This window comes from Rattus norvegicus, chromosome 16, assembly GCF_021556685.1.
Source record: "Rattus norvegicus strain SHRSP/BbbUtx chromosome 16, alternate assembly SHRSP_T2T, whole genome shotgun sequence".
Taxonomy (NCBI): domain Eukaryota; kingdom Metazoa; phylum Chordata; class Mammalia; order Rodentia; family Muridae; genus Rattus; species Rattus norvegicus.
Window position 1 is genome coordinate 69,105,167 of NC_141549.1, and position 22,028 is coordinate 69,127,194.

At 47.3% G+C, this 22,028-nt stretch overlaps 2 protein-coding genes across 3 annotated transcripts; one reads left to right on the plus strand and one right to left on the minus strand.

The window, feature by feature from the left end:
- Positions 1-22,028, plus strand: part of Erich1 (glutamate-rich 1) — a gene marked incomplete at its 5' end in the record, with an annotated part of 52,793,804 nt that overhangs the window by 38,234,607 nt on the left and 14,537,169 nt on the right.
- Rnf122 (ring finger protein 122) lies at positions 425-17,972 on the minus strand. Of its 3 annotated transcripts, none has more exons than NM_001399271.1 (6): positions 17,611-17,967; positions 11,625-11,781; positions 5,312-5,357; positions 5,013-5,054; positions 1,734-1,816; positions 425-1,483 (listed from the first exon to the last, which is right to left on the minus strand). In NM_001399271.1, the coding sequence occupies exons 1-6, from the start codon at positions 17,633-17,635 to the stop codon at positions 1,369-1,371; spliced, it is 468 nt and encodes a 155-aa protein (NP_001386200.1). In that variant the 5' UTR covers positions 17,636-17,967; the 3' UTR covers positions 425-1,368. The 3 variants fall into 3 exon arrangements, 2 of the variants coding, with proteins under 2 accessions (NP_001386200.1, NP_001386201.1); NM_001399272.1 differs by lacking the exon at positions 17,611-17,967 and adding an exon at positions 14,737-14,863; XR_015639532.1 differs by lacking the exon at positions 425-1,483 and having other exon boundaries at positions 1,734-1,979; positions 2,089-5,054; positions 17,611-17,972.

Below are 22,028 nucleotides of genomic sequence, written 5' to 3' on the forward strand. Positions count from 1 at the left end.
CAGGGAGGGACTGTCACTAACACAGAATGAGCAAAGAGACAGGACACCAGGGTAGCTACGTGGGCCTCTGAGGTTGCCAGGTCACTGACAACCAACTGCCAGGTAGAAGTCAAGTCAGTTGAGTGACTGCTGCGCTTGAAATCACCAACTTCACAACACTTCTAGAACTTTCAATGACTGATCCTGGCTTCATCACATCTTATTTCACACTGGTGTTCAACAGTAATCCTCCCCCAACCCCCTGCCTATTTCTCATCGCCAGAAACCGATCCCAGGTCCTTGAGTAAGTTAACCAACCACTCTATTGTTGAGATATATGCCCAGGCCTCAGGTTTTCTTAAGCTTCACGTATGGTCTGACTTGGGAAGGCAGGTGAAGAACTCTATTCCCTTCTCCTAGCACAGGCCACAAGCACAAGCCAAGATTTGATTAGAGAAACATGTTATTAAATTTAATTTTCTTTAAATACATAACCTTTTCCCACTCTCAGCCGCCCTGCTCAGGCGAGGAGGAAGGGAACACTCCACCCCCTCCATCCTGCAGGGCCGCATGTGTAAGCCTGAGATGGTGAAGAAGTATAAAAATACTATTTACAGAGAGGAAGCAGACATCCGCATTACTGTACCCTCCCGACCATCCCCATCCCGAGGCCCGTTTTGCTTCTAAAAAAAAAGCCCCTGAAAGTGGACTTGAGGATTAGACCCCTTCCTATAGAGAGGAGTCTCTTCAAAACAAAACCAACCGTGACTAGACGGCTCTGAGATCAACCAGGGCCAGGGAGAGAATGAATAGCACCTCAGATCCTACCAGGGGAGGGTTGGTCCCATCACCCTGTAGTCGGCCAGGACGAGGCTGGCCTTTGTTTCCGACATCTCGTGTAAACATTGACTTTTCCCTTTTTTAGGTCCCTGCCTTCCTTTACTTTACACAGAGCCTTTCATCTTCGTGTCTTGATCTTTCTTTCCTTTCCCCTGGAAACCATCCCATGGAAGGCTCTGGCAGGAGTGAAGGACGTGGGTGGGACAGAGGGGTGACCCTTTCAAGGTCAGAGTTGCTCGTTCTCCAAAGGGAAGTGCCCATGTTCACAGTCACAGAGTTGACTCCTTCCCAGATGAGGCGGGTGGATGGATAGTCAGTCCAGTACCAGGATAGAGTAGTCTACCTGGATGAGGCCATTGGAAATGTATAACAGAGAGAAGCCCTGGGAGGCAGACACTGGACAAGTCTGGTACTGGTCCAGTGGTGATGGTAGAAGGGCAGCTCTGTCATCCCTGCCTATAGGTGAGTGTGAATCTTGTTCCTTGTGTAGCGGAACCCAGGTGCCCGCAAAGTCAGCAGTCTTCTCCAGTATCCGCACGCAAGGAGCGCTTACACCAATTCATCCAGCAGGATCCCAATGCTCTGTGAGGTCTCCGTGGGGCCAGCAATGGGCTTGTTGCACATGGGGCAGACGCAACGCACTTCTAGCCACTTCACCAGACACCTGTGAACAAGAGGGCTGTTATGTCCGAGGGGACACTCCAGATGGCGCCAGCTGTCTCTGAGCCCAGCTGCTTCTGAGAACAAAGTGCCCCTGTGTCTGCCCCAAGCTAACCCCTCTGGTGTGCTAAACGTAGGGCATCACTGTTGAACAGCACTGGGGGGGATGAGAAGGGTCTTGAAGACGCTCCCTAATTCATCCTCCTCAGGGCCACCCATCCCACCCCATCCCACCCCACCCCATCCCCACATACTTGCGGTGAAAGGCATGCTGGCACGGAAGCACACCTAGTTCATCCTTCCCCTTGAAGTCTTCCAGACAAACTGCACAGGTCTGCTGTGGGGGGGAAGGGAGAGGAAGGTCTATGTGAGCTGGGAGTCTGGAGGTGCTCTTCACCTACCCATCCTGAACATCCATCTACCACCTCATTCTCAGACAAGGAAAACAAGCTCCAGGCCCATCTCCTGTGCCAGACCCAAGTTCAGCCATATTTACAACGCTGCGCTGACAGGATAGCAGCCAAGATGGCCTCTTAAACTGAAATCAACCAAATGAAGAAAAGTATACGAGTATCCGCCTCCAGAAGCACTAGCCACGATTCTTTAAACGTTTATTCCACATATGAAAATGTGGGCTGGGGTAAGGGTCAGTGGTAGAGCTTATGTTCGTCATCTGTGAGACGCCGCATTGGATCCTCTGTACCACAATCAAAACGCATTGAAGAGTGTTGTGACGATGTTTGCTGTATACAGGGCCTCCACAGAGGGGGAAACACAATCTCTCTGCTCAATGTCCTGGCTTTATTTTTTGGAGGACAAACTCTCACATAGTCCAAGCAGGTCTCAAACTCACTCTATAACCAAGGCTGCCCTTGAATTTCTCATTTTCCAGCCTCTACCTCCCTAGAGTTGGGACTACAGATTTGTACTCCCACATCCAATTCATTGTTGATAAGATGCCAAGTCTCCCACGATGCTCTGTTTCTTCATGCTCTACCACCATCCCATCTGTCCTGGCATTCAGTTGCTGCCATCTTCTCACAAGCATGACAACTTACATGACCAAACCCCCACATCACTCTGTAGGCATAGATGCAATTGCTTCATGCCACTGGTAACTCCTCGGTATTCAAATTATAATTCTCTGGCTCAGGAGCCTGCTCATGGAGCCCACCCAGTGGAGGCAGGCTTCATTCAAATAAATGCTAGGCTGCTCTCACGTCCTGGATGTGGCTCTCCATGTGTCCAATGCTTAAGAGTTGCCTATGGCTGATGGTTATCAGGTTGTAGAGTACAAACTCAGAACACTTCTATTAACACACAGGTTAATTGACGGTCTCAAAAGTTTTCTCCTTTCTAGCCTACATCATGGGCTAAGGAGGGGGCACAGTAATAAAAATTAAGGCAGTAGGGTAGACGTGATATCTATTCCTGGTTGTCAAGTTGACTCTATCTGGAATTTATAACCCCAAATGACTGGGCTCACCCGAGAGAGATTTTTCCCTCTTTCTTTTGTTGTTTTCATTTGTTTGGTTTTTGTTGTTGTTGTATTTTTTTTTTTTTTTTTGAGACCGGTTTCTCTGTGTACCCCTGGCTGTCCTCAAACTCACTTTGTAGACCAGGCTGGGCTCTGACTCAGAGATGCACCCGCCTCTGCCTTCTGAGTGCTGGGATGAAAGGCACACACCAGTACCACCCTGCTACAATGAAGTTTTCTTAGACATCTGAAGTAGGAAGAACTACTTCTAATCTGGACCTTTGAGGTGAGAATCTACACCTTTAATCCAGGTTTCCTGAGGGGGGGGGAGACCCACGTTTAATCTGTGTCACAGCCTCTGCTGGCAGCCTACATAGAAGATGTGGAAGAAGGAAGCCCGCTCTTTGCCTGCTTGCACTCACTGACAAGTCTACTCTTTCACCCTCTTTAGAGATTACTTCTTTGGCATTTCAGTATATACTGAAGAACAGCTGAGTCATCTGGCCTTGTGAACTGAACTACTGGGGGTTCTTGGACCTTCTTTTGGTAGACAGCCATTGTTGGACTAGCTGGACCACAGCCTGTAAGAAATTCTAATATATATTCACTCATTTGCATTCTCTCTCTCTCTCTCTCTCTCTCTCTCTCTCTCTCTCTCTCTCTCTCTCTCTCTCCTATTCCTTTAAAGAACTCCTGGCTAATACAAATATGTGTTCTTAGTTAGTCATTCTATCCAGACTTGCATCCCTGTTTATGAAACTTCAAGGTGTCAGCCAAATTACTACAGAATGCATAGCATAGGAGTCTTTTGAGCTTATTTTTTGAGGCATAGCATAAAAAAAGAGTAAAATGAGGCCATGTCTATGAGTCTCCTGTTTAGCAATGGTGGGATCTTATTCATTTTCAGACAACCACAAATGGCTCGCTCTCTGGTTAGGAGTGTCTGTGGTTATGGATGGAAGCCTTTGGAGATGAGTTAGGTAACCTCAAAGGCTGGGGGGGAACTGATCAGGAAATGGCCCTGTACTGGCTGGTTTTGTGTCAACTAGACATGATCCAGAGTCAGGAAGGAGCCTCAGTTGAGGAAATGCCTTCATGAGATGCAGCTGTAAGGCTTGTTTTCAATTAGTGATCAATGTGGGAGGGCACAGTCCATTGTGGGTGGTGGATCCCTAGGCTGGTGGTCCTGGGTTCTATAAGAAAGCAGGCCAAGCAAGCCATGAGGAGCAAGCCAGTAAGCAGCACCCCTCCATGGCTTTTGCATCAGCTCCTGCCTCCAGGTTCCTGCCTTGTTTGAGTTCCTGTCCTGACTCCCTTCAGTGCTAAACAATGAGCAATGTGGAAGTGTAAGGTGAATAAACCCTTTCCTCCCCAGATTGCCTTTCTGATCATTGTGCTTTATCACAGCAATAGCCCTAAGACAAGGCCCATTAAAAGAGGGGGTAGAGAGAAAAAAGGGGAGGAAGAATGATATAATTATATTTTAGGTAAAATGAAAAGAACAAAGTTGAGATCCTATGGAACAGGCCTTATTGGGGATGGGGAGTGGAGGGGGAGGGGCAAGCTAGAACCACTACCAGAGATACAAGTCGCTAATCTGTTAGGTCAATGTACACGAGTAAATGGACCTCTTCTTTTCTTAGTCACAGACTAGAGCATGGGTACCAAATAGAAGGGAAGTTAACAGCACACTGCCTATGGCATAAAACCTGCAGCAACCCATATAAGATTCAATACAGCATACTGCCTATGGCATAGAGCCGGTGACTGCACTCACAGACTCTGCACAGCACACTGTCTACGGCAGCACAGAGCCATTCAGTCACACCCTGAACAGATTCTGCAGGATTTCTGTTCCCACTTCCCTTGACCCTTCTGTGTTCCTTTGTTTTCTGCCTGATCTGACTCTGTAGACAAGACCTGCAGGGATGAATTCCTTCGGTTTGGACACAGGTTCGCAGAAGGCAGAGACTAGAGTTTGGAAAAGGTCTGAGTGAATTGCTGGAGAAAGATGCTCTAAGCAGGGTCTTTCCAAACACTATCCCAAGACACTTACCCCATAGAGCTGTAACTTCTTAGCATCACCTTTAAGCACCACCTGAGGAGCAAAGAGAGAATTGATGTGTAAAGGTACCAATCAGAGGCCAGGGAGGATCAGCCAATGATGCGAGTCTCTCCCTCTCTGCCCCTCCCACCCTGCCCTGAAGATGAATGGCAAACCCAATTTGAATAAATGTTAGTGTGGTAGGTCTCTGGGATGCCCAGGAGTGCAGACTATGGGAGCTTGGGCTTGCTCTCCCTATCAGGGCAAACAGTGAAGGAGGAAGTTTTTAATGAAAAGAGATGGTACCTTACCTCCTTGTAGCCGTATCGCTCGCTCTGTGCCTGGTTCCGGAGTTTGCTAGGTGGAGAAAGAAAATAAAGAGGGCAGATTACCAGGGTGTTTTAGGTAAACGGGGCAATGACAGTATGTGAAGTCTGCTGACTGCTTGGACATTTTTCTGGAAGTGAGAAGGGATACTTGTTTCATGGAGACCAATGGGGCATGGCTCGGTTGTATGCAGGCCACCCAAAATTGATAAGGATTAAGGATCTATGACTAGATGTCAGTCATACTCTTGGCTGTTCTCTGAGACGGCATCCTATTATCCGCTTTCTTTGGCCTCTCCCAATAGGTAAATTCCTCCAGGTATCTAAAGAGCATAGATCAACTGTATGCTTACCATGTGCTGAGGGAGTTAGGCTGTTACAAGAGCATAGATCAACTGTATGCTTACCATGTGCTGAGGGAGTTAGGCTGTTACCTGTACAAAGCCACACCCCACAGCCAAAACACAGTGTGTTGTTACTCACAGCAGTGGCATAATAAACAGTTCATTCGGGCTTTGTTATGTGTCCCTTGGAGACTAACATTGTCTTGCTGACAACTCCAACAGGGACAACTCCAGGAGGGAGAAACTTACCATTTTATAGATGAGAAAGACAAACCCCCAAAGAAGTTAAACAATTTGCCCAAACCTTACAAAACTGATGGGTGGCAGGCAGTTCTTGGGTTAAAAGTCAAGTCTATGTGACTATAGATAGAGCTTGCCCTCTTCACCATAGAACATGATCCACATCCCCCCAACCCCCCACCACGCCCTAATAATTAGATTACTGAGCCTTTGACTTTGAGTGACCTATTGTGCAGATGGCTAGAACCATAATTATCCACTGATTCTGTGTCGTCTTACATCTGTGAGGGAAATCTTTATGGTGAATTCTACCCATAGCTTTTTGATCTTGCTATGTAGCCCAGCCTGACTTCAAATCCACAAATTTCATGAAGGATTGTGGGATCATAGGCACGCGCCTAGCTACAGGTTGATATAGGTACCTCCAATATATGGACATAGAATTTTCATCTTTCTGTGGTTTGAATGCTAGGAATTAACCCCAGTGCCACAAGCATGGTATCGTGACCAAGCCAATTTGATTATAAAAAAAAATGGTAGGTAGGTAAAGAACACCCCAGGGTATGTCTGTGATGGCATTTCCAGACACTGTCATCATGAGAGTTTGACCTGGTCTCTTAATGGATTCATGGTACAATGGCATTATGGAAGGTTGTAGTAAGAGCTCTTGCCCTGTCCCCAGCTTTTTCTCTCCCTTCTCTTGTCTAGTAAGAAGTGAGAATGGCTGAAACTCTCCAAACCCACAAATCAAAACAAATATGATAAAAGGAACTAATATACTTCTTCCTGCGTACATGCCTTGCCGCTGAGACACACATCCAGCACTTTCTAACATAGGTCTGAGTGTCCCCTACCTTTACTTACAGGGTAGACAGACTGAAAACTGCATTTGTTCTTCTTTGAGTAAAAATGGAAGTAAAATAATAATAATATCAACATAATAAACAAACTTCTAGTTCATGACCTGACACTCCGGGGCTGGGGTATAGCACTTACTTCCCATGCAGGAACCCTGGGTTTTATCCCCATCACCACAAAAGGGAAAAAACATTTTTGGAACTGGATACAATGGGACAATAGATTTGCCACATGGTCACGATGAAAGGGTTGTTGGTCTTAGTTACAAACACAGAATCCTTCATTTCAGTGGCTGAAGTTCCTGCCTGGGTGAAGAAACAGAGGGCACAACCATGCCTCAGAGGTGGGTCAGGCCAGACAAGATCTGGCTAGCAGCCTCCTCCATCCTTCCTGACAGGAAGTCACGTGGTCTGGCAAGGGTGAACGTTCCTGGAGCCTCTGGGAAAGTCCCAGCCAGGTGGATGCCTGCCAGGGTAGCACTGCCCTGGTCCCCTCCCCTTCTTTACATATGTTTCCTTTCTGCTCGCTCTTGGGACCTGGAGATTCCCAAGTGCCCCTGTCCTTAATGTGCAGAACTCTCTAGTCCCGAAAAAGGTTTTATATGTAAGTGTCCTTTCTCTGCTTCTAAAGGAGATGGGCAGGGAAGGGTATATACAAAGCACCAAATACCTGTGCATGGTTTTCCTTTACAAAAAACAAACAAGGGCTGGAGAGATGGCTCAGTAGTTAGAGCACTGACTGCTGCTCTTCCAGAGGTCCTGAGTTCAATTCCCAGCAACCACATGGTGGCTCACCATCTGTAAAGAGATCTGATGCCCTCTTCTAGTGTGTCTGAAGACAGCTACAGTGTACTCATATATAATAAATAAATAAATCTTTAAAAAAACAAACAAACAACAACTTTCATTTTCTTCCCTATTTATGAGAGGCTAGCCTCAAACTGGCCCTGTAGCCAAGGATGACCTCGACCTGCTCTTCTTTCCCGTCCTCTGAGACGCCAGGATTCTGAGAACTCCCTGCATGCCAGGCACTCAGCTAGAACCCCAGTCCATCTGCACTTCTGAGCTCATTCTGGCCCAGCTCTCTAAGGCTAAAACCTGAATGTCTCTGAGTTACATTCCAACCCCGTCTGGAGGTAGAAGTTTAAGCGGGAGAATGCCACGCATTTTTCCATTGCCTTCACCAACAATGTTGATATACTTGTACTTTGCTTTATGACCACTGGGCCCTCGTGCCCGTTGTCCACTCACCCACTGTTGATGGCAGGCTCCCTTTAATAGAGGGATCCAGAACCCTCACAGCTCCTCCTTTAGCCTGCATGAGTATTTGAGCTCAGGAAGGATTAGGTCATGAGATGGGGCTCGAGGGGTAGCCAAGAAAACGGCAGAAAAGCAGACTCTGGGCTGTTCCAGCTAGGGACGGGAGAGCCAAGAACTCTGGACAGGTGGCTTTCTCAGCTGTTGGCTGAGCAAAGCAACTAAAAATACCACTATTTCAATGTGACCATCGCAAGCCACTGCCAGCAGGCTCTCCCTTCTCTCTCTTCCCTTTTAGAACAAACAATGCAGCCCACTCCTGAAAATAATTGTTCCTTTCCTGTTTGTATTCCACCGGCCCCTCCATCCTGTGTAAGAAGAGGTCAGCTCTGAAGGGAAAGGGGAGAAACAAGGGGCAGCTGGCAGTTGAGGTGTCCTCGGCTCATGAGCTCACCAGGTCAGGAGTGGCAGCCATGAGCCTATTTTGGCTGAGGTGGAAACTGAGAAGCAGCGAGAGGAAGTGGCTTATGTGCGGGTGTCTTTCTATATATAGACACATACACCACATACCAGTGAACCTTTGGAAGCATGAGACCCAGGGGGCAGCCTGTTCTGGACCGGCTAAGGGACACAGGGTTGGGTGAGGGACCAGAATACTGCAGAAAGGACAGATGGCACTGTGCTACACCACAGGGGTGGACAGCTTTTAGCATCATGTGATTGCTACTCTTCCTGTTCTTCTGCTACAACCAAAACAAAACCAATCAGTAACAGTCACAGCCCGTCTTTCCCCTGTAGGTGACTGTGGGTGGCCATAGAGGTCACATGAAAGGTGGAGCTGTCAAGATTAACCCACCTCAGTATGTCCCCGGAGGTATGTGACCTTGAGCAAATCCTTTACTGTCCGGACATGACAGTCTTCATTTATGTAGTTTGATAACCCTTACATTGGAAGGTTTGTCATTGAATTAAGTGACCTAAATAGTTTAGCACAATGGGTGGCACAAAGAAAGCCCTTAGCAAAGGCTAGCCCCAAACCTAAAGTCATGCCTACTTGGGGCAAATCAGGTAACGAACCATCTACTAGGTCAGAGTGTTAGCATCCGGGTTTGTTTGTGTGTGTGTGTGTGTGTGTGTGTGTGTGTGTGTGTGTGTGTGTAAAAAGAAGCCAAACGGAGAAAGTTTTTTTTTTTTAAAGTTTTTTTTTTTTTTTTTTGGTTCTTTTTTTTCCGGAGCTGGGGACTGAACCCAGGGCCTTGTGGTTCCTAGGCAAGCGCTCTACCACTGAGCTAAATCCGCAACCCGAGAAATACAGTTTTATAAATTTCCAACTATATCCTAAATAAATCTGTGATATTTGAACCTGCATATCTTTACCCTTCAGGAGAATTGAGCTAATTGTTTGATAAAGGATCTGAGGGAAAAGATCAGTAAATACGAATAGTTTAGGGGAAGGAAATTATAGGGATCATAAGAGACTACATTCAGTCCCACTTAGTTAAATGTGAATTTTGTACTACTTATCAGAGGAAAAATAAAGCACTATTTTCTCTGCAGACTCAGGTGGAGAAATTCAAGCCTTAAAGACCTGTTTGAGAAGGTTCTGAAGAGCCCCATTACAGCCATTGGCTGTGGGAGCAACACTTATCTAAGGACACCCAAGTATCTGCCTCCCAGCAGAAGCCATCCTCCAGCAGGTAGTTGGAATAAGGTATCAAGATTCCTTTCTCCGGGGGCCTGGGGATTTAGCTCAGTGGTAGAGCGCTTGCCTAGGAAGCGCAAGGCCCTGGGTTCGGTCCCCAGCTCCGAAAAAAAGAACCAAAAAAAAAAAAAAAAAAAAAAAAAAAGATTCCTTTCTCCGGGCTGGAGAAATGGCTCAGATGTTAAAAACACCGAGTGTCTTTCCAGAGGTGCTAAGTTCAATTCCCAGCAACCACATGGTGGTTCACAACCATCTGTGATGAGATCTGGTGCGTCTGACGACAGCTACAGTGTACTCATAAAATAAATAAATAAATCTTTAAGATTCCTTTCCCTTAATGTTCCAAAGGGACATGATTAGACCCCAGTTGCTGCCAATTTAGGCATTTAGTATGCACGTGGCAAGGAAGGGGCCAGCAGGACAGTGTTGGACATGGCCTTTAATTCCAGCACCTGGAAGACAGAGGCAGGTGGATCTCTGCAAGGTCAAGGCCAGCCTGGTCTACAGAGTAAGTTTCAGGACAACCAGGGCTACCTAAAAAGAAGTTTTGATTTATAAACAAAACAAAAACAAAAGACCAAAAACAAAGACTCCAAGAATTAACTTGTTCTATTGGCCAGAGATATACTTTCTCCTATGTACAGGGGCAGACCCATGGGACAGAGAACCAGCAGCACCAACAGAAAACCCCCATGAGATCTCGGATTTAAGTATCAAGCCTGCCCAATACTTTCTCCTCCGTGTATATGTGCACATATGATGCGTGCACATTCACTTTCCTATGTGTATAATAAGCACACAAAGTACATTTGTATCTAGGAGATGGCTACTGACAGCCTTCCTCGGTGGCGCTCTCTCTACCTTGTTCCCTGAGGCAGCTTCTTTCTCTTGAACTCAGCTCGCTGATCTGCTAATCTAGATAGCTAGCTCACCTCAGATATTCAATCAGCTTGACATTCCAAGGTTGGAACTCCCTCAGGCTGCCATGCTCACCACCCAGCATTAACAGGGTTAATCAGGACTTGCTATCCCAAGTCCACTCCTGAGATAGGCACGGTAAACACTGAATCATCTCCCCAGCTTTTTGGTAGGAAAAAAAAAGCCATAAGCTCCTATGCCCTTCACCATGAGGAGACACAGTTCCCAGAGCCTAGCTATCCCTGCCAAGTCCTTCCCTTTGGATTCCTAAAGAACTAAGAATAAGGGTCATCTTTTCCACTCTTAAAAATAAAACCTAGGGCTGGAGAGACAGCTCAGTGGTTAAGACTGCTCTTCCAGAGGTCCTGAGTCCAAATCCCAGCAACCACATGGTGGCTCATAACCATCTGTAATGAGATCCGATGCCCTCTTCTGATGTGTCTGAAGACAGCTACAGTGTACTTATATACATAAAATAAATAAATACATCTTTAAAAAAATAATAAAATCTTACACGACAGAGCAAACAAGGGGTTTTCTAGCACAAGCTTGCTATCAGCAGCATTAGGGGAAGACCAATTTCACAGGAGGGCAAAAGACTGATGTCTACCTACCTATCCCTACCTACCTATCCCTTACTGTGAACAGGAAAGAGGCAAGTGGGAAGGAAGCACAGGGCGGGTGAAAGAGTTCTCGCTTCATCGCTCAGCCAACAGTCATTCTAGACAAGTTCAGAAAAACTGGCTAAGACGTGGGATGCAAGCCAACCACAGAGTGACCTTACGTGCTCTGGAGATAACTTGATAGGTTGATATAGAAACACCAGACCTCAGAGGTCCAGAAGTGGGGGCTAAGGTACATCCTCTGATCAGAGGCTCTGTTGTATGTGGGGGTGTTGAGGCTGATGGGGGGAGGGGTTACCTCCTCGGTTCCCCCTCCCCCACCCCTTACACTCCCAGACCAGGTAGCAAGCAACTGACCTGATGAAGTAGCAGCAGAAGATGAGACTGAGCATAAAGACAAAGATGCCAGTGCCGAAGATGACCATGTAGATGTTGAGGGGAAGGTCCTGGAAACTGATTGGTGGCATTGAGCAGGACTTGTTGGTACTCACCAGCCCCAGGCCACAGAAACACCCTGCAAAGCAAGAGGTAAATAATACTAAAGTTAGACACTTAACCGCCGGGGCCCGTGGCGCATGGGTTAGCAGGACTGTTAGGATCTGGCTTAAGTTTATATCCTGGCACTAACTACAAGCTACGTGGTCCTGAGGGAACCTATCAGATGGACTGTTAGGCAAACTACTTAAATGGATTTGAGAGGTACCCTTGAACGTAGCCGTCCGTGCTAAAATATATTGAGTCCCAACCCACCTCCCCTAAGCTACGTGATCTTCAAGAAGGTATTGTTTGAGGGGCTGGGGATTTAGCTCAGTGGTAGAGCGCTTACCTAGGAAGCGCAAGGCCCTGGGTTCGGTCCCCAGCTCCGAAAAAAAAAGAACCAAAAAAAAAAAAAAAAAAAGAAGGTATTGTTTGCTCTGGAACTCATCTTGTCCTAGGAAAACTAGCAAACCAGAGGGACAGAAATGATAGCTTACGAGACAGGCTTCACAAACTGCAAACAATTGCAAAGGTCATCTGTCACTCCTTCCCCCCCCCCCCCCCCCCCGGAGCTGGGGACCGAACCCAGGACCTTGCGCTTCCTAGGTAAGCGCTCTACCACTGAGCTAAATCCCCAACCCCCATCTGTCACTCCTAACCACCTGTTCCAGGAGACAAGCTGTGCCACAACCAGAATAGAAATTGTTCACTACAAGTCCAGGCCAGCATTCCAGAAGGTAGTGATGGGGACCGGATCCGGTCCGGGAATTTCAGCTTCCTGGAGTCGTCACCTTTCTACCCACAGCCTCAGTCAAGGGTCCTCCCTGTCCTAGAGTAAATCCCCTGAGAACTTGTTAACAGAACCGTGTAGTCTTGGGTCTATACCAGACTTAAAACGAACTGGTTTCATTGTTTAAGATCTGTGGAGATTCCCATGAACATTCCTCTAAGAGGCATTGGCTGGCCCCTAGCGGCCTTCCTTCTCATTGGCCCTCCGGTGTGGCAATCATCTTCTCTTGCCAAAGCTTGGTGTCAAGGGTGCCTGCTCAGAGTCTGGGCAGTAAACCAAAGAAAGTCTTCAGAAAAGGGAACTGATTTTTCTTAGCTGGGCACGATGACATAACATTATAATCGCAGATATCTAGGAATTGTCTACTCTGGAGGCTGGCACGAGAGAATCATGAGTTCCAGGCTAGCATGAATTATGCTGTGATAGCCCTGATGCCCCACCCCCCAAAAAATAACCCAATCAAAGAATCAAATTCCTTAAAGTCATCTCTTTCCCTATAGCCAGGACAGGGTTTCCCCAGACAGCCAGGAATGTATAACCAAGACACTGCTGGAAAGAGAATATGGCCAAAGGCATTAGAAAGCGATTCTTTGACTGTGCTCCCTTGACCGTGCTCCTTTCTAACCACATTCTGCACTCCCAGCCTTTTGACTTACCCAAGACCTGCCAAAACGCAGGGGCTGGGCTCTTTCCTGGCCTGTTGGTTAGGAGCCAGGATTCTACTTGGTAATTACCACAATGGAGTGCGACCACAACTCTGCAGTAGACCCGCTACGAAGGCTGCAATCCGTCCGACGCTGCATTACAGTTCGGACTTGAAGCCTCCCTAGAGCAGGCCTTGGAGGTTGACCCCTCTTTCCTCCGCTTCTTGGACCCCCATGGAATAAAGCTCCATCCATTTTTCCTGCCCGAGAGATGAGCTAGGTTTTTCTATGTTATGTATGATCCTGATTCTGTCAGAGTGACGACAAAACTAAGTGTCCCACATGGTTCCTGTGTCATTCCACTCGGTCCCTTATATCAGGAGATGACCTACACCTTCATCCAAAAAAAATCTAAGACCATGCCCATTTTGCATCCCTGTTTTCACATATTACCTACTCCAGGCTTACTGATGTCATCACCATTTCCAGTTTCTCTAATTATCCCACATGCCTGGCACATCTCCAACTCCACTTACCATGTAATTTCCAAACTCCTGTCTGGTTTCAAGTCTACAAGAGCACGAACCCTGCCTCCCTGCCTCCCTGCCTCCCTGCCTCCCTGCAATATCCTGCGAGCTTTCTCCAGCGGAGCAAGTCTGAGTAGATCTTGCCCAACTAAGTCCTTGTTTGTCTCCATATTTTTTTGTCTACATAACCTCTGTGCCTGGAATTCCTCTCTTTCTGAAGTCTAGTCTTGGTCTGGGCTGGGGGTTGCCATGGTTTTGCTCAGAATATCTTCTGTTACCCTGTTGTTTCTAGTATCAACTTAATTTGCCTCGTGTTGCACTCTGCATTGATGATTCGATAAGCACCACAGTTGACATTAAGGATAAAGGAACAGAGGAAGAACGGGATGTAGGAAAGACAAACACAGTCACCAGCAACATTCGATGCGATAACAGAAGTGAGCCTATAATTCTGAGAGCAAAGATAGAGCCAAGGGGTGCGTGTATCCTAGGCCTGAGGATACCAACTTGGATTCCTAAAACCTCTGCAGTGCCCCAAGCTAATGTTTGGTCTGTCTACATAGCTAGTCAACACACAAATAACTCCCGGCTTTCTCAAAACAACCTAGCCTCCTTGGCAAGAGTTCCCACTTCAAAGTAGGGAGACTGATGTTTGGGAAAACTGCCCAGAAACTGCCCTCAGCTAATAAATCACCAGTCAGCCAACAGGTATTGTTGTGGGTCTGCTTTATACATTGACCCAGACCATGTGGGGAAAACAGAAAGTGAAAGCGGTTCTTGTTCTGAAGGAATTTTCAATTAGGGGAAATTAAAGAAGCAATTAGCTACTAGATGTTGCTAGGCTCAGTAGGATGGTTCTTGCTTCTGCCTTCCACTGGAGAGGGGTTAGAAGGAATGCCAATCCCATCACCCGACTCCCACTTGTGGATTTGCTCTCTGTGGGCCTTTGGCAGAGCAACTTTCTTCAAAGACTTGCTACAGCATCCTGCATCAGCTAAGGGCCTCAGAGACTCTCTTCCAGAAAAGTGTACCTTCAGGACCAACAGGACCTCCTTCTACTGCCAGTAGCCTCCTTCCTTCGTCCTGCCACAGAAATATCTGATGCTGAAAGAGGGCCAAAATCCTCTCCACATTTACCATGGCTCTTCTGTGTACCTTACATAAGCAGGACCCTGGTATCTACTGGGTCCTAAAGAGCCTCATATTTCTACTCTGTAAAGATAAAACTGTGGTGGCAGCTACTCCTGTGGGGTGTATATACGCTTGCACCCTGTGGGTATTTTGGTTCCAGCCATCCCACATCAGTTTGTCTCCATCTTTTCCCATCTCCTAAAAAGATTTCCCTGGGGGCTCTAGGACTGAGCCAATGAATTTGGTTTTCTATGGAATAAATAAGGAAGCAGTTTCAAGAGTACATGTTCAAGCCTGTGTTGTGTAACAGTTTTCTTCCTCAGAACTTAAGATTTCATCCTGCAGGAAGCTCCTTAAGCAGAAAGGTAAAACAACTCAAAGAGCTTCAGGAAGTCCCTGAAACTTACCAGATTCACTAGGTCCCTCACAGCCAAAGCAAGCAACAGCAACAAAACCTGAGAATCTCTCAGGAAGGAAGCTGAGCTGCAAAGATAACTCTTAAGACCAGACCAGCTAGCTGCCTAGAAGGAGAAACAAGCTGAGCTGCCTAGAAGAGGGTGAGACCAATTGAGGTTTCTAGAGAATACTCTCCAACCTGCTGAGATGCCTGCAGGCTGTGCAATGTTTCCCAGCTTGGGTTTCCCCACTCTTGTGAGCTGTTACCCATGCTGGAGCAAGTCTTGATGATACAGCTATCTGAGTCATTTCTAGTGGGATCCCTGTCTGAGGTGAATAGACATTTCATTTTCCCATGAAACGTTGTGTCACACAAAGGCATGATGTCATAGTAGTTTATATCTATGATCCCCGCTGTCTGAGGGACTCAGGCAGAACTGTGAGTTTTCTTTAGGGCAGCATGGGTGATAATGAAAGCCTGTCTCAAAACAAGAGATCTGCTTTTATTACAGTGTGGTTACCTTTCATTCTATACTCTCAATGGAACAGAATTGAGTTGGATGTTATTATCTTTTTTAATTTCAGAATATTTGTATATAGCATGATGTGTCTCCAGGATACAGCTCAAGTCTAAACATGAAATTCATCCTGTTTCATATACACCCCATTCAGGAAGCCTGAAGATAACTTTACACATTCTAAATATTTACTGAATGAAGCAAAGTTTTCTCTTGTGACATGTTAGACTTCTATAAATGTTGGGCTTTACAGGATTTTATTGTCCGAATTGGACAGTTTTTCCTTAAAACTTTAAGATCAAAGAATGCTCATCCCAGGATATGGGGACCCTAGAGGTCTTTCAAGGGAGCAAAAAAAAAAAAAATGGGGTTACATCCCCTCTGGAAAAGAGCCGGGATATGCTAATCACTTTAATAAGTGCAAGGTAAAGGTTGTAGTGAGGGTCAGTGATGTTTAATAGGAGCAAGCTCTGGGTTCCAACGCCACCGGGATGGGGCAAGACAAAACACTTTCTAAAGGATGCTGCTTAGAAAGGTTGGGGTTACTGACAGCTTAGCCCTGGTTAAATCTCTGGTCCATTGTCTTCGACCTGACACCAGAATGTCTCATCTCAGCTGGCAGGCTGCACGCTGGAATGACGTCAGAGCGGGGCTGGCCAAGACCAGCGGATCTGGGAACTGCTTCTTTCAGCCAAAGGGAATCTTTCCCAGATGCTGGGATACACCGTCAGGCCTCAACCCCCCCATTCCCGCCCCTCCTCTCCATTACCGGCCTATCACACACAGCTTGGTTCATTTTCAGGAAATTAGATCCGACTAGCAAAAGGAGGAAGGAGGGGGGATGGGGGCCACTCATACACATGCGGCCCAAAGCCTGCTTTAAAACAAAAGACTCTTGAAATAATTAGTCCAAGACCTTGCAGAAGTCTACTTAAGAATGAATTTTCCACAAGTAACCAAACTGCCGTGCCAAAAAACCAAAACAACAACAACAAAAAACTATCTGCTTTCCACCTCGCCCAATTCTTCAGGATTCTGGGTACACCTGGGGTAAGGGTGGTTGGGATTAACAACTAAGGCTTACGTGACTGGCTCAGAAAGATCCAACAGGTAGCTTAGACAGGAAATAATCCAGACCCGCTTTCTAACCTGTTAACACCTGAGTTGCCCAAAAGCCTCAGATGAACTAATTTAGCATCATCACGCGGTGGGGTGTGGGAAGCGGCTGGTGGCCGGTGGCTGTGCTTGGAGGTGCCATCACCACCTAGGCTGAAAGCAGACCCTACAGTCTGGCCTCATTGCCAGAAAGCAAAGCCCTTGCCAGGCCAGCCCTGAGCTGGGGGCCCAGCTTTCTGCAAGGCTTTATCTATTCCGTCAAGCGACGCTCTTTAATCCAGCGTCTGGCCCCCAGGAGCCAGTGGAAAGCAACAAAGAGAAAGAAAGTGACCTTGCGCCCTGTCCCGCACGCTGCACTGTATACATACTTAAAATAGCCTGCAAAGTTTCAGAACCGGAACTTGAGCTCCCTCTAGGAGATCCTAGCCGGAGCGCGGATTTAATTCTCCAACCACCACAACAAAGAACAGAGTTTGAGAGCGCACAAAGGCAGGCGAAAGGGTAGAAGAGACGGACCGCCACACAAAGGCCGGGAAGACTCGGCTCACACGCCCCTGGCTTCCCAATCCACTCGCTTCCCAATCCCCCTTTATCCCAACACTGTGAATGGGACCTTTCTAACTAAGCTCTGTGTAGAGCCCCGTAGGGCTCCAGGACATCTTCTGGGCCGTCCCAGACACGGGAAAACTTGGCTCAGGACTAGACTTGCGCGATCCCCGCTCACCTACCGGTCCAGGGACTCACCGTTACACCACTGGAATGGGTGCATCAATGAAGTGAAGGTCGGCTTCTCGGAGCGAACGGAGGCAAGGTTTTGGAATCCGCGGGACTGTGCACGGAGACCGCCGGGATGGAGATGCAACTCCCGGAGGAGTGGAGTCAAGGGCTGCAGAGAGGTCGGTTTGCAAAGCAACAAAGAGGGCAGAGAAGGAAGCAAAGTCTTTCGGAGCGAAGCCCTGCCGAGGGGAATCGCGAAGGGCCCGGGCCGGGAGGGCAGCAGAGAGAGCCGGGATGCCCGGCCGAGAAGGAGCAGCCGGGACACGAAGCCGGGCTTGGGTCCCTCCTCTCCGAGCAGTGCGCGCTGGGATTCCGAAAACTGACACTGTGCGGCTCACACCCCCTCCCAGTGACTGCTCCCTCCCGGGAGCCCGCCCCCTTTTCGTCACCTGCCCTCCGGCCAATGGGATCCTTTCTCCTGCCCCCGAGTATTATTTACAAGCCAGTTTACCCTCAGGACCCGAGAGCTTTTTTGCTGGGTAGACACCTACCCCGCCTTCTAGCCAGACCAGGGGACTCCCTAGTCTACAGAGAAGTGTGAGGGGCCACGCCCGCAGGAGGGTGGAGATCGCCGCCTCCCAGGACCCGGGCGGGGAGGGTTAGGGTGGGGGAAGGACAAGAGGATTAGTGCCACTTTTGTTTTCCGCCTACACATCCGCGCCTGTCTCGAATTTCTATAGCTTTATAGAAGCCTGTCCTGGGGGTTGGTTCCATTGGTCCTTTGCCTTTAGACCTGGTTATGCATGGCGTGGTCCAGACCCACCGCGACAGGAGGGAACTGAGGCCAGAGGGCAAAGCAGAAGAAACCCAAAACTCGGATCTTCAAAGAGCTATTGTTCTCACCTCACTTCAGGACAGAGCCTTCTTTTACAAACAAGAATGTAAGGCCTAAACCTGAAGGCCATCCCTTGCCAGGATTCCAATCTTCTAGGTTGTGATTAAAAGTCAGAAACTGATTTTGTCAGTGCCCGGGGCAGGGGTCTTGCTTCTGTGTTGAAAGAACAGGGGATGAAGAAAGAAAAAAAAAATCTCACTTCTCCGTGTAGCATTAGTTATTTTGCACGACATTGCATAGTTTATTTTATAGGTTTAGTATGTATTTGGTGAGCGGAAAGCTATCTCTACTCAAGAGATCTACCCTCTTCTGCCTTCAGAGTGCTGGGATTAAAGGTTCTGCCACCAAACGCAGCTTGTTTACGTATACTTTTGTTTATCTTTCCACTTAAAAGAAAGAATTATCAAGTGTGTAGAGTATCATTCAAAGTACCCCGGTACAAGGAGCCACAGCCACGTGTGTGAGAAGACCCACAAATAAGCAAGCAAAATGGCCTGCTCTTCCTTTGACAGTATTTATGCCACTATTGATCTGCTGGAACGGAGTTTCTGGCCCCTAAGTAAGCTAATGCATGCGAGTGAATGCTTTGCCATTTCAAAGTACAGTCGTTAAAGTATCAAATATCCCGACCAGCATCTCAGGGCTGCTGGAACAAATGCAGTCTTCATATCTCTGGGGATGGTCAGATAGTCTCCAAATCCAGAAGGCCTTTGGGGACAGCAACTGTGGTGTTTGCACATAAGCTGTACCTCCCTTAACAGCAAGTCGAACCCCCCCTAATATTTGTGTAACTTGACAATATGGAAGGCTCACTGTAGTCCGTCAATTTGGTTGGGTTTGTCATGTACAAATAAAATTTCTGGATTTTTTTTGTTTGTTTGGTTTTGGTTTGACTTTATTTTATTTTATTTTATTTTATTTTATTTTATTTTTTTTGAGACAAGGTTTAGCTATGTAGCCAGGCTAACCTCAAACACAGAGGTTTGACTCCCTCTACCTCCTGAGAGCTGGGATTAAAGGCGGTGACACCACACCACAACCTGGCTGTCTTAATGGGATCACTGCAAAGGGTTTCTAAAGGCCTTCTCCGGATCCTCCTAAGCCCTGCCCCCTTTCAGAGCCCCGCCCCCAATCGCTCAAATGAGAGAAATGTGACATTTACAAACTTGAGCCCAGAGATTTTTTTTTTTTTTTTTTTCGGAGCTGGGGACCGAACCCAGGGCCTTGCGCTTCCTAGGCAAGCTCTCTACCACTGAGCTAAATCCCCAACCCCCAGAGATTGTTTTTAAGAAGTGTTCCAGAATACTCAGGCAGGCCTTGAACTCACAGAGATCCACCTACTTCTGATGTGCCTTGTTCCACTAATCCTGCGGTAGTGAAGAGAAATTAGTACTCTGATTTGATACTGGCTTAACTTTTCCTGGGTTTTGGTGCTTGTGGCTCTGTGTACCGTTTGCCTGCCTTCTGAATGCTTGCGTTCCCTGAGTGTTAGTCACCGGCCTGGAAGCTCTCAGTTTTTCTATTTTTCTTTTTTTAACTGAGGGGATGCCATTCATGCCACTGCATGAGAGTTGGAAGTCAGGGGACCACTTGTGGACATCACTTCTCTCCTTTGAACATTTGAGTCCTTGGGCTCAAACTCAGTTTGTGAAGCTTGGCAGCTAGCGAACTCATACTCCCTGAGTCGTCTCAGTGTCTTCTATTTTGACTGACTTTTTTCTCTGTGTCTGTGTGCTCGTGTGACACACACATACACACAGACAGAAAGTGTGCAAGTATCTGTGTGTTCATATGTGTGCATATATATGAAAAATTATGTATATGAGAGGGTGTAGATGTGTGTTTGTATGTGTGTACAAGAGGGGAGAAGAGAAAGAGAGTGTGTGGCTATGTGTGTGTGTGTGAAAGTGAGTTGGTGTTGTGGTAATAATAAAAAAGCGGCTGAATGGGTTCCCAGTGTACCCTGGTGATCTTGCTCTCTCCCTAGTTCTGGGTGGGGAACTAGCACTAATTTATCAGTGGCTCCACGCTGCCCCAATCTACTTTCTGACCTGCTGTCTGAGAGCCATTCCAGCACACCACCCTGTCAGGCCACTCTGCCCTCACTCACAGCTCTCTTGGCTGGCTTCCGTCACTCCAGGCATACACATCCCAATTTTGTGATGGACCCGGTGTATCGGGCCACCATACACTCTCTTGAACTCAATTCAGTCACCACATGAAAGACCACATCACACAATATCCTCTGATCCAACTGATAAGATAGAATTTGCCCATTTAGATAACACAAAACCCTGTACACATTCTTCCCCTAAGAATAGTCATAACAACCTGTAATATGTGTAGAGAGGAATCTTACATCCCCTGACATGTTCTCTCAGCTCCCTCCTCCTCGATCCGGTCTCCTCTGCTTAAAACTTTTCTCCTGCCCATCCTTCCTTCTTGTCCAATGACAGGCTTCATTACCGTGTACCTGCCTTCACCTGCATAATGACATCAACCTATAAGTTGGCACATGCACGTTTGTGTGTTAGGGCTATGTAAACCCAAGTGGGCCTCCAATTCTTTTTTTTTTTTTTTCCGGAGCTGGGGACCGAACCCAGGGCCTTGCACTTCCTAGGTAAGCGCTCTATCACTGAGCTAAGCCCCCAACCCCCCTCCAATTCTTTTTCTGCCGTCACCTCTGGATGGCCTGGAACTTGCTCTGTAAGTCGGGCTGGCCTTGACCTCCCAGAGATCCATCTACTTCTGTCTCCTGAGTTGGGATTAAGACTGGGGCCCACCACATCTATGTAAATTAAACAGTTATAGCACATCTATCATTTGGGTGGGGGGTATTGGTAAGGGGGGGATGTTGTGCATGAGTGGAGGCAGGAAGTGTGTGGAAATTTTCTGATACTTCCTGTCTGTTTTGCTGTGACCTAAAACTTCAAAGGGAAAAAAAAAGTAATTCTGATTGAAAAACAAACTCCTAGTGTGCACAGCGTTTCCTAGAGAGTGGGTGATTGGATTTCTTGTCCAGGTCAGGTGGGGATCTTATTTTCATTATGTCGTGAAAAAGGAAGAGCCTTTGAAGGGGAGGTGACAGGAAGGGACAAATTCCATAGCAACCTATTCCCCTTCAGGCTGAAACGAGCCTGGGTGGGAAAACAAGGAGAAAGCTGGGACATTGGAGGTTCTCCTGCAGACAGCGGATGTAGCTGAGTGGCGAATACCCCAGGTCCAACTCACAAGAACTGTGCTGCAGTGGAGACCACCTGTTCTATAATTTACACTTTTGTTCTTTTCTTTTTCCCACACTGGGTTTCTGTATGGAACTCTGGCTGTCCTAGAACTCACTCTGTAGAGCAAGCTGGCCTCCAGCTCAGAGATCTGTTTGCCTTGGCATCCTGAGTGATAGGATTAAAGCCGTGAACCACACAGCCACCTGGGTTATAATTTATACTTTATGCTTGCCATTTCAAGCTTCCTGCAAGTTCTCCTGAGACAAGTTGCCCCCCTTATCTCTTCAATGTGGCAACGGTTCAGTGCCTTAGATGGGAGTTTGTAA

Coding starts and splice junctions, on each gene's coding strand:
- Rnf122 (NM_001399272.1), bottom strand. CDS start 14,845: ATGGTAAATGTGGAGAGGATTTTGGCCCTCTTTCAGCATCAGATATTT. Junction 5,055..5,311: donor AGCGATACGGCTACAAGGAG/GTAAGGTACCAT, acceptor TTTGCTCCTCAG/GTGGTGCTTAAAGGTGATGC. Junction 1,484..1,733: donor CAGCATGCCTTTCACCGCAA/GTATGTGGGGAT, acceptor TCTTGTTCACAG/GTGTCTGGTGAAGTGGCTAG.